Below are 12,064 nucleotides of genomic sequence, written 5' to 3' on the forward strand. Positions count from 1 at the left end.
AGCACACAATTAAAATCTTAATATAAAATTGACTGTTGTCTTCGTTTTCAGTGTTATTTTGTTATTTTATTATCTTATTTATCCAATACCTGTTCCAAAAATAGGCCTATTTTTGGATCAGTCACAGAAAATTACTCTAATTTAAGAGGGTTTGAAGAAGATGTTTGAAACCAACATAGAAAAGGACTGATAGAGAAAACAAGCATTTGTGTAATTCATTTCTCAAACCCCCAGTTAGTGACTCTAAAACGGAAAAAAAACGAAAAAAAACCCTAAATGTGTAGGCTGTAGCTTTGATAGTGTAATGCTTTTTAAATGGATAATAACACTTTTAGAGGTTATATGCATATTTTCTTAGGATTTAATGTTTTATTTCCTTTCCTTTGATATGTAGGCTAGTCCACTCATTCGCCATTACCCCACTATCTCTTTTGCTTTGATACTTGAAAAATCTCAATTCCATTCAAGGCATAGTGTTTTGTCGCCATCTAGTGTATATTAAGAGGTGTTGTAGTGCCAGTGCATTTCTGCACTCCAGTCCTGCAGGGGACAGTATCCGTGACTATCATCTGAGAGATGACACTCTTCTCTTTTGAGTTGACTGTGCGAGACTGACTATAATCTGAGTTACAGTTACAGGATTCTTAAAGCATGTTGATCTTCATTAGTGTTTAAACTTTATTTTGACCACAGTCCGCTGATACACCGGCGCTGTTTATGACTGGTTTAAAGTTTTAGATTGGCGAAAAACATGACTGCCAATGAAGACCAGGAGGTGAGACAGATACAGCTAAAGCTAACACGAGCTAAAAGATGCTCACTAAATGCATTGTGGAAGTTTTATGAAAGCTGTGTATACTAACCTAACCACAAACTTAACGAACATCTTGTTTATGCCCACATTTCATTCTGAAATTGAATAACACTAACGTTATACAAAAAAGGAAAGTGGTGGTACCATGGTACAGCGATGATATTACTGTATAGTGTTTCCATTTTTATGTTCCATGGTATCATACTAGGAAAATACAACGGTAAATGTCCAAAACAGGGTGATACCGTGGTATTGCAGGGTTATTGACACTGATGTGTTCTTGTCCAGATGGAGTTGGAGGCTCTGCGTTCAATCTATGAAGGAGATGACTGCTTTAAAGAGCTCAGCTCTGTTTCTTTCCAGTTCAGGGTAAGAACTGCTTCTCGACACTAATACTTCAGTTCAGTGGTGTGAAAAAAGTCTTAAATACACCAAATACTGTTTACTTTGACTTACAGTGATGTTTTATTTACAGATAAAATGAACACTATTTACATGTATTTATTTAGCAGACACTTTTATCCAAAATCGACTATCTATCTATCTATCTATCTATCTATCTATCTATCTATCTATCTATCTATCTATCTATCTATCTAGGCAGGCCTATCTATCTATCTATCTATCTATCTATCTATCTATCTATCTATCTATCTATCTATCTATCTATCTATTTATCTAGGCCTATCTATCTATCTATCTGGTTTAGAGCTGGTCACAAGCTAGAGCAGAAGTGAAATGTGAAATAAATAGGAGTGCCTCGGTTTATACATTCTTTAATGGTATAACACTCTTACACTTTTGTGATGGTATGAGATTATACATTATTATATAATATATTTAACTGATTACCCTATTCATATATTGTTGGTTTATATGATATTGTATTAATAATACGTTTGCATAAAAACATATAGTGTACGCACTAGTATTGTACCTTGTCCAAAGGTTTTTGGTAATGTCATGGTACTTTTTGTGTATGAATTGTGTTTTTTTCTTCTTCTTTTTTAAAAATTTGTAGATAGGAGATGTTGATGACACTAAATCCTTCCTGCTAGAAGTGTCTTGGCCAGAGAACTATCCTGAAACTGCACCGCACATATCATTAGATACTTTTTTCAACAACAGAATGTAAGTTCTTTTAGCCTTTCATTGTGGCTAAAATGTTCTAACCTATGTTCATAGATTGTACTTGACCAAGACATGTCAGATTATTTGCACTGGATGTGTTTATATTTTTAATATACAAGTGTTCAAAAGTTTACGTTCAGTAAGATGTTTTTGACATAAGTCTCTCATGCTAACCAAGGCTGTATTGTGAAATATTATTACACAAGGTTCCTACGCAGTTTGGAAAAGTATGGAATTTGAGTAATATCCAAGTCTGGTCTGGATAAGGATGGGGAAAAAAAGAAGAGATTGGAAAAATATTTGTGTTTCCAGACTATTGGCCCTATTCAGTTTTCTAAAGTATAAAATTACGAATTTAAAAAAATAAATGTATCGTTTTAGCAGTGTTTCCATGGCAAAAGTTTAGTGATTCTTTAGTGATTGTCAAACACGAATTAATGAATTCATGTTGTAACTTTTAATTATGCAAAACTGTTATCATAACTTCACTGAAAAATTGTTTACTCAATTGCCAGGGCCACTTAAACCAGAAACACATAGGCTAAAGGAGCAAACAATAATCTAAATCAGACTGTACTTTGCTGTTTGGGGACCATGCAACATCAGACCACGTTTACAGTATCGAACTGATGTGTCAGAGTTGAATATATGCAGGTTATAAAGCATTTTAGGTTTCTTCACACCATTTAAGTAAACCAATGAAAATAATATTTACAGGTGACTGAACTATATACCAAATACAATGCTGAAAATAATGCTGTATATAAACCCTTTATGTTAACTATGGCCTGAAAAAATCTACAGAGAGGTTTGAAAATTTGAGGCTGGAGAAGTATGGAATTTTGAAATGAAAATTGTGTCATTGTGATTACAATTTAAAATAGCTTGCTTTTTTAATATATTTTAAAATGTAGTTTATTCCTGTGCTGGCAAAGCTGAATTTTCAGAATAATTACTCCAGTCTTCAGTGTCACATGATCTTTCAGAAATCATTTTAAAATGCTGATTTAGTGCTCAGGAAACATTTCTTATTTTCAATCAGTGTTGAAAACAGTTGTGCTGCTTAATATTTTTGCGGAAACCGTGATACTTTTTTTTTTTTTTTTTTTTTTTTGTATTCGTTAATAAATAGAAAGTTCAAAAGTAAAAAAAGTGACATTTTTGTAACAATGTAATTTGTTTGTTTGTATATACAATTATATATATATATATATATATATACACACAGTACAGGCCAAATGTTTGGACACATTACTATTTTTAATGTTTTTGAAAGAAGTTTCTTCTGCTCATCAAGGCTGCATTTATTTGATGAAAAATACAACAAAAAAAAAAAGAAAGTAATATTGTGATATATTATTACAATTTAAAATAATTGGTTTTCAATTTATTATACTTTAAATTATCATTTATTTCTGTGATGCAAAGCTGAATTTTCAGCATCATTACTCCAGTCTTCAGTGTCTTATGTGACATCCAGTCTATCACATGATCCTTTAGAAATCATTCTAATATTCTGATTTATTATGAGTGTTGGAAACAGTTCTGCTGCCTAATGTATTTGATGAATAAAAGGTTAAAAAGAACTGCATTTATTCAAAAAATATATATATATATATTTTCTAATAATATAAATCTTCTTTACTATCACTTTTCATCAATTTAACACATCCTTGCTGAATAAAAGTATTGATTTATAAAAAAAAAAAAAAAAAAATTACTGACCCCAAATTACTGACCAGTAGTGTATATTGTTGTTACAAAAGATTTCTATTTTTAAAACATTTGCTGCTTTTTTTATTTTTTTTATTCATCAAAGTATCCTAAAAAAGTATCACAGGTTATGAAAAAATATTAAGCAGCAGAACTGTTTCCAACTTTGATAATGAATCATCATATTAGAATGATTTCTAAAGGATCATGTGATAGACTGGAGTAATGATGCTGAAAATTCAACTTTGCATCACAGAAATAAATGATAATTTAAAGTATAATAAATTGAAAACCAATTATTTTAAATTGTAATAATATATCACAATATTAAAAAAAAAATCTGTATTTTTGATCAAATAAATGCAGGCTTGATGAGCAGAAGAAACTTCTTTCCAAAACATAAAAAATAGTAATGTGTCCAAACTTTTGGCCTGTACTGTATATATATATAAAACATTTTTGTTTGTTTATTTTACTTACTGACCGCAAGCTTTTGAATGGTACTTGACATTCTATTAGATTTATATTGAATATCATATTTCATAGTGCAAGTAGGTTATTGGATTTAACAGGATTAAATGAACCTTCTAATTTTAGATCGCTGGAGACAAAGCAGTACATTCTCTCGAAGATGAGCGAACAGGTGGAGGCCAACCTCGGCACTGCCATGATGTACACACTTTTTGAGTGGGCCAAAGAGAACCAGGAAACACTCATGGAAAACCACCAGCCCGTGACAACCGCTGTGGTCTGTATTCTTGTCCGGCTGCCTGGGCTCTCTTTCTGATATATTTCACATTATATCTTTAAACAATTAAATCACCTCAAAAGAGCAGAGTGAAGGTCTCTTGTACTGTAGCTATGGAAACTGCTTGTTCAGAATGACTTTATCACAGCTCCTGTAAAAAAAAAAATTGAACGACTGGTATTGTTTCTCAGACCTTGATATCCAGCAGCGATGTCATGAATAATTCCACCTCTGTCAGTAAGAAGAAGAAGGACAAGAAAGAGCAACTAACCAAATCACAGAAGAGGAAACTGATTGGAAGAACAGGTTAGTATCATTGGCTAAAAAACAAAAAGAAGTTTGGCTTTGTTGTTTGAATGCACACTGATGTGAATCTGCCCTTTGCAATAAACAGATAATAAGGGTGAACTACCAAGAGGTTGGAACTGGATAGATGTTATTAAGGTAAGTTCAAATAGAATGATTTTCTACAAATGCCATTTGATGCTTAAAATATAAATGCACATTCTTAAGGCCCCTGATGTACTGATGGCGATGTTCTTTTTCGTTCCTCGCTTAGGGATAAAAATTAGTTTGAAATAAGCAGCGGTATATACTGTTAGCGAACATCCCGACGCCGTCCACGCTGCTGAGAGCGCGTTTAGATGAATATGTTAATATGTGCTGCACACTTTCTCAATAACCAAATAAACACACTACAAAAAGACAGCAGTGAAAAAACAACAGTTAAAACCGTTGGTAACACTTTACAATAAGGTTTCATTAGTTAACATTAATGTCTTAACTAACATGAACTAACAATGAGCAATACATTTGTTACAGTATTTATTAATCTTTGTTAATGTGAGTTGATAAAAATCCAGCTGTTCATTGTTTGTTCATGTTAGTTCACAGTGCATTAACAAATGTTAACAAATACAACCTTTGATTTTAATAACGTATTAGTAAATGTTAAAATGAATATTAACTAAGATTAATTAATGCTGTAGAAGTATTGTTCATTCTTAGTTCATGTTAACTAAGGTAGTTAACTAATGTTAACTAATGAACCTTATTGTAAAGTGTTACCAAACCGTTTTATAAATAAACACATCGCGTTTATTTATATAGCATTTTATAAAGTAGATTGGTTAAAAGCAAGCAGCTTTACAGTATTAAACAAGAAAAAACAGTGTCAGTGGCTTAGAATTACAACTTTAATTTCTATTATAAAGCGGCTCTAAGTGTGTTCATGCTTTTACTCACGTCTAACCTCGACGGACTGAACAGAAGAAATTAGGGTTGTACAGAGCATGTGAGCGGAGTGGAGCGGTGAGAATCTCCGCTCATCGCTCACTGAACTGTTCACCCCTCCGCTCCCCCGCTCAAAGCTACATCAGGCCGCTCCGCTCATTTTCGCTCAGCGCTCAACGCAGTTTGCTTCGCGCTCCACTCAAATCACCCCCCGCTCGCTCCAAAAAAGGAAAAAAATCTACATGTATATCACTTGTAGCGGTCCCCAACCTTTTTTGCGCCACGGACCGGTATAAAATCAGACAATATCAGACACGGACCGGCCTTCAAGGTGTGTGGCGGATAAATACAACAAAAATGATTAAAATGATACGACTGGCATAAAAACTGGGGTATTTTTTTAAATAGCCTATAATAATAAACGTGAATCCAATGTGTAGGCCTACTCGCAACTTTATTAACAGCGTCCTCTAACATCGCGCAGGCAAATGAGAAAGTCTGAAAACAAACAAAATGCCCCCAAAAGAAAAAAAATCTCTATGTTTTCAGTGCTGATGCGTTCACGTAACATGTAAGGGCACCTAAAAGCTGTCACAACGAACCGGCAAAATGATTATGAATATGTAAAATATAGCAGAAGACATTTTAATTTTTTTTTATGTCTGTCGGCTGGAAAGATGCTGACTCGTGATCTTCGCAGTAGTGAACGCGCCTGAGAGAAATGCACATTTCATACGGAAGAGCAGTCTGTTTTCTTTCGTTTTGAATTGTTCTGTTTAAAAGTAGACATTTCAAGCTTTATATATATATGTCTCAGGTGTGTGAGGCAAGTAGGCTATATGCTGAGTTTCGGTTCATTCATGAGACAAACTCCAGGTTCACGCCGGCGCCTTCGTATCGTGGTTATCTATTTTCTAATATATTTACTTCTTATTAAATCCAGACAATTGGTTGATGAAACCTTGATTAAAATTAAGATACAATTAATACAAAACGAAATTAAATTTAAAGACAGGCTTTGTGCTTTCTGTTTGAGGTCTGAGTGAAAGTTTTAAAGCAGTCTTAGTGCCGCTTTCAGAGCGCTCACGTCGGTAACAGAGAACTGTCCCGTCCATAACAATTTTTTTTTTTTTTTTTTTGTATAAATTTCTAAATAAATGTGACTTATAGTCCAGTGCGAGGCTAGGCCTATGTTTTTTCTTCTTCATGGCGCATTTTTTGACTGATGCGCCTTATGGGCTACTCCGGAGCGACTTATATTGATAGGCTACACCTGTCTGAATTCTCATTTTACTTTTTGACCTCCATTATTGAGCCGAGTTTTGCCTGAAAATAGTCTACTGTTGATGACTGTGCAAGACAAATGGATTCAGGGTCAGGCTTGACTGAGCATGCTTCAGACTCGTGGTGTGAGCGGAGCGGAGCGAAATTGGAAAATTTCCTTTTGAAATTGCCGCTCTGCGCTCTGTCCAAGATCCGCCCGCTCACGCTCCCCGCTCGCTCCCGCTCCACTCCGCTCACATGCTCTGGGGTTGTACCAGTAATTAGGGTTGTACCAGTAAAAAAGTACCAATAATACTAAAAAGAAAAAAGAATTAGAGTAATTAGAAATTACCAGTAATTAGAAATTAGGGTTGTACCAGTAAAAAAGTACCAGTAATACTAAAAAGAAAAAAGAAAAGTTGACTGTACCAGCATTTCCGCTTATAGACGATGCTTCCAAATGTTTTCGTTCGTGTTTGGTTGAGCACGCTCTGAGCCTCAAAGTTTAAAGGGATAGTTCACCCAAAATTTTTAATTCTATCATTTACTCTTCCTTATGTTGTTCCGAACCTGTTGAACACAAAAGAAGATATTGTAAAGAATGTTGGTAACCGGACAGTCAACGGTAGCCATTGACTTCCTTTATTTTTTCAGTGTCAATGGCTACTGTCAACTGATTGGTTGCAGACATTCTTCAAAATATCTTCTTTTTAGTTCAACAGAAGAAAGAAACTCACAGTTTTGGAACAACATAAGGAAGTTACATTTTTGGGTGAACTAATCCTTTAACAGTGTGTTTTTATGCTCAACAGTGTTGAGCATTGTAGCCAATCACAAACATATCTGTCAAGCATGTGAACACAATGGCCAATCAGAGGGACTAGTCAGTAAGTTAGTCAGAACACAGCTATAAATGCAAGTTTTTTGTAACATGAGATGCACGCTCGTGAATCCTTTCATTACAACCAACAAAGTGTAAACGCAATGCAAATAAGAGACTGATTGTACATTTTTATTATAAGTTGAGTTTTTTTGCGAGAGATTCAGTGAGTTTGCGCTTTAGAGATTGACAGCTGTAGTGATTATAAAGGGAGGGCTCTTCTCTTGCTTTCTGTTTATTACCCATTCACAATCAAGTTTAGTTTTTCATGCTGATAAGTACACCGCAAAGTTTCTGGATTGACAACCGCATTTAAATGCATGATTGAATCGGAAACTGCGATGATTGAAGCTGGTGTGTGGCGGGCGTTCTGGCGCAATATGGCTGCCGTCGCATCATCAGTGGATGCTGCACATTGGTGGCGGTTGAGGAGATTCCCCCCTTCCATATGTGAAGCGCTTTGAGGACCCAGATTAATGATTATTATTATTGACAGTGATAACCAACGAATGAGACAAAACGGGTCCATATTTTTTAGAGCACTTATTTCAACAGTTTTTGCTCTGGTTCTGAAATTGGTACAGTGAGCCGCAAGATTTTACTAGTACTGGTACTGGTACTGACTACTGAAATGTTGGTACCATCACAACCCTAGAGGAAATTAACTGGAGAAGATTTCTACGTCAAAGAAGGCGGAGCCTCAGAGCCACACCTACCTATTACGTAATCGCCACGGACCAATGGTAGCTCGAACATGTTTACTTAACATTCGTAATATTCAACAATATTATTGATCTGACTGCACTGACGCTGTTTCATGAGATGTGAACTGAGCTGGACGATGACATCACTGTTTTCTGCAGAACTGCTTTATAGATGAAATGAACTAATAATTGATGATCTTTACAACAGAACTGAATCACCACTGAACTGACTTCAGCTGAACAACAGCCTAAATGTAGAATTTTCCTGTTATCACTGTAAAGCTGCTTTGAAACTATCAGTATTGTATAAAGCGCTATATAAAATAAAGGTTTTGACTTGACTTGTTTACCGGCCAGAGTGAACTTTTCCGGAACTTTTGAACACCAAACAAACTTCTTTTTGGCCTGATTTTGTTCGAAATGACGTCACACCAGTTCTTTCGCCGATTTCGCTTGAAGTATTTTCGGGGCCTTTAAACATTCAGAGACTTGTTTTATAATGTCTGTCTTTTTTCTCTTTTTGTATGGGGATCCCGACCATACGTTGCCACGTTTTCTGTTCACCAAACAGCATGTAAGCAATTTATATTATATAAGATATAATATACAGTGGCCCAAGAAGTGTTTGGACTCTAAGGTCATACTTAAGACAAAATGTTGTGACATTAGATAACAAATATCAAACCAAACAGTGTTTATTTTAAAGAAAAACGATGCAAGCGTTTCACAGAAATGGGAAATTGAGGCTTTAAATAAGACAAAAGTGTTTGGGCCTAGTTCATAATATGTTCTAGTATAGGACACCTGTGTGAACTGACTTCATACATCCACTACAGATCACCTTGGGAGCAGATGTATTGGCATCATATATTTCTATAATGCCATTTGGTTTGATATTTTATTATCTGATGCAAACAGATTATGTATGGCTGAAGTATTCAAATATTTTTGGGCCTCTGTATTTTGAATTAAATATTCAGGTAATCATATTAGTGAATGGCATAATGAAACAATGTTTATAGCTTTTAAATAACAAATGACATTATGAAATACTAAAACTTGGACTACTTGGAATACTACAACTCTCAAATGAATTATGTGATTCATACACTACTGTTCAAAAGGTTGGGGTCAGTAAGATTTTTTTATTTTTTTAAGTAATACTTTTATTCAGAAAGGACACATTAAATTGAAGTGACAGTAAAGAAATTAATAATGTTAAATATATTTCTATTTTATATTTCAAATAAATTGTATTTTGAACTTTCTATTCATCAAAGAATATTGAAAAAAGAAATGAAATGGCATTATTTCTTTTTTTATATATATTTCACAATATTACAGTTTTTACCACATTTGTTCAAATAAATGCAGCCTTTGTGAGCATAAGAGACTCCTTTCAAAAACATTAAAAAATCTTCCCAATCCCAAATCTTTAAACGGTAGTCCACGCTTATAATACTTTTACATATTTCTTGTCTTCTTTCTTTTTTTTTTATAGCTGAGCAAAACTGGAGGAAAAGATGAAGATTAGAGATACTTGAGAAGGAACGATGGATTGATGTAGTGCCGGGTGAATGTATGGATGAATTGTGTCTCTGTGCACTTGTTTTTTTGTTTGTTTTTTATGAAAGCTGACCTGAATTCTCTCCGGCCATGATTTCAATTCACCTGAAGCTGCCACAGAGCCGATTTGACACTGAGTGGAAGGAGCTCTGCCGTCACAAAGACACGTGTCCTCACAGCCACAGAAGTGTGTGCTAAATTAGCCGAGCCACACATGAACATCATGGGGCGTGTGTTAAGTATACTAACACAGGTTGAAATGCTTGTATTTTGGAACTGGTAGAACAGTTGGGCGTCACTTAATAAAGATAACATCAGTGTGATGTGCAATTTAATTAATCTTGTGTAATGTCCTTTAAAATGCATCATGGGTAGTTTAAAGGTGTGATTCAGTCTGACAGGGGTTACTAAAATAAAACAAGGTCTGCGTCCGAAATCACATACTCTCTTGAGTAGGTACTTATTTTGAAATAAGTCATTACTTTACGACATCTAAAAAGTATGTTCTATATAGTATACTATAAATGTGTGTAGTATGTATGTAATCTGGACGTACTACATTCAACATGCTGTCGTTATCATGTGACTTACCAGCGTCAGTTACGTCGCTTCACTGCCATTCATAAATCTTCTACCGTGGCATCACGAGATAGTCAAGTGCCCACTTCAGAATCTCGCCGGAAGTAGTAGGTCATCAGGGTGCTTTTTGCCTACTCTTTTATGAGTACTGTGAATTCAGACACGCTTATTTTGTCACGTACTGGTTTTCATTCTTTACAGTAGGGAAGTATGTGATTTTGGGTGCAGCCAAGAATTATTTAGCTGGTCATGTGATCTCAAAATGGCAGCTCTCTGTAAGCCTCCCTCTGTCAAAAAAAAAAAAAGGAAAAGGAAAATTGTGGAAGATATTTTATGGGGGGTATATAAGTTTTTTTTTTTTTTTTTTTTTTTTTAAGAAATAAAGTGTTTTAAAGCACAATCTTTGTAGATAAAACAGTGCCACTCTTGTTAAATGTGAAAACATTTTTGTTTTAAGCATAATATGTCAGCATAGTGGAAGGGTCTATTGCTGAATTTGGAACCACATACTAGCGTAGTACTCTTACTACGTTTACCATAACTTTCTATGGCAAAAATAGTACGAGTAGTATGCATGCGGTTCCGAATTCAGCATATTTGCTTTTCAAAGTCGAGTATCACAGTCAAAGTGACTTAAAAGCCACAGCCTTTTCAAGTATTCTCTCTACATTGAGAATGCTTGAAAGAGATAGCGAGGATTACCATCATCAACTACATTTATTTAAAAAAAAACATCAATAGTTAATTATAAATATAACAACATATTGTGTTGTTTCACCCATTTGAATCTGATGAAAATTACAAACAGACAGTTAATCGACAAGTTTAGGTTATTTAGAAAATACAATATTAACAAATTAAATTATATAAAATTAACATGATTTTTCCCCCAAAACAAATTCAAGATCCATAATTTTTAGGATTGTATTATGGGGCATTCTATTGTCTATAACATTTAGTAGGGTTTAATTTTCTTGTTCATAATAAGAATTAAGGATTTTTGCAGCGATTATTTTGGAAGACGCTTTGTATTTGCCATGCAGAATATAGAAATTCATAACACTTAAAGGAATTGTTCACTTAAAAATGAAGATTCTGACATAATTTACTCACCCTCAAATTGTTCCAAACCTATATTCATTTCTTTCTTCTGCTGAACACAAAAGAAGATTGAAGAATGTCGGTAACCAGACAGTTGTTTGACCCCATTGACTTCCATAGTAGAAAAAAATAATAAAATACTATGGAAGTCAATGGGGCCCATCAACTGTATGGTTAATGGCATTCTTCAAAATATCTTCTTTTGTGTTCAGCAGAAGAAAGAAATTCATACAGGGTTGAAAAAAACTTGAGCGTGAGTAAATGATGACAGAATTTTCATTTTTAAGTGAACTATTCCTTTAAAGCGACTCTGACTTTTCTTGGTTTCCTCT

The 12,064-nt window shown here is 34.4% G+C and overlaps 1 protein-coding gene across 2 annotated transcripts; it reads left to right on the forward strand.

Annotated features, from left to right (window-relative positions):
* The first annotated feature begins 548 nt into the window (after positions 1–548).
* On the forward strand, positions 549–10,387 carry rwdd (RWD domain containing 4). Of its 2 annotated transcripts, XM_084404065.1 has the most exons (7): positions 549–775; positions 1,103–1,183; positions 1,836–1,945; positions 4,256–4,406; positions 4,598–4,712; positions 4,801–4,850; positions 9,988–10,387. In XM_084404065.1, exons 1-7 carry the CDS (start codon positions 752–754, stop codon positions 10,018–10,020), a joined length of 564 nt encoding a protein of 187 aa, XP_084260191.1. In that variant the 5' UTR covers positions 549–751; the 3' UTR covers positions 10,021–10,387. The 2 variants fall into 2 exon arrangements, with proteins under 2 accessions (XP_084260191.1, XP_084260190.1); XM_084404064.1 differs by lacking the exon at positions 9,988–10,387 and having other exon boundaries at positions 579–775; positions 4,801–5,028.
* The last annotated feature ends 1,677 nt before the right edge of the window (positions 10,388–12,064 follow it).

Source organism: Rutilus rutilus (assembly GCF_951802725.1).
Source record: "Rutilus rutilus genome assembly, chromosome: 3".
Lineage (NCBI taxonomy): Eukaryota > Metazoa > Chordata > Actinopteri > Cypriniformes > Leuciscidae > Rutilus > Rutilus rutilus.

Excerpts from the sequence above, each read along its gene's own strand:
- rwdd (XM_084404064.1), top strand. The coding sequence starts at position 752 with ATGACTGCCAATGAAGACCAGGAG. Across the intron at positions 1,184-1,835 it reads CTGTTTCTTTCCAGTTCAGG|ATAGGAGATGTTGATGACAC; the intron begins GTAAGAACTGCT and ends AAAAATTTGTAG. Across the intron at positions 4,407-4,597 it reads AGCCCGTGACAACCGCTGTG|ACCTTGATATCCAGCAGCGA; the intron begins GTCTGTATTCTT and ends ATTGTTTCTCAG.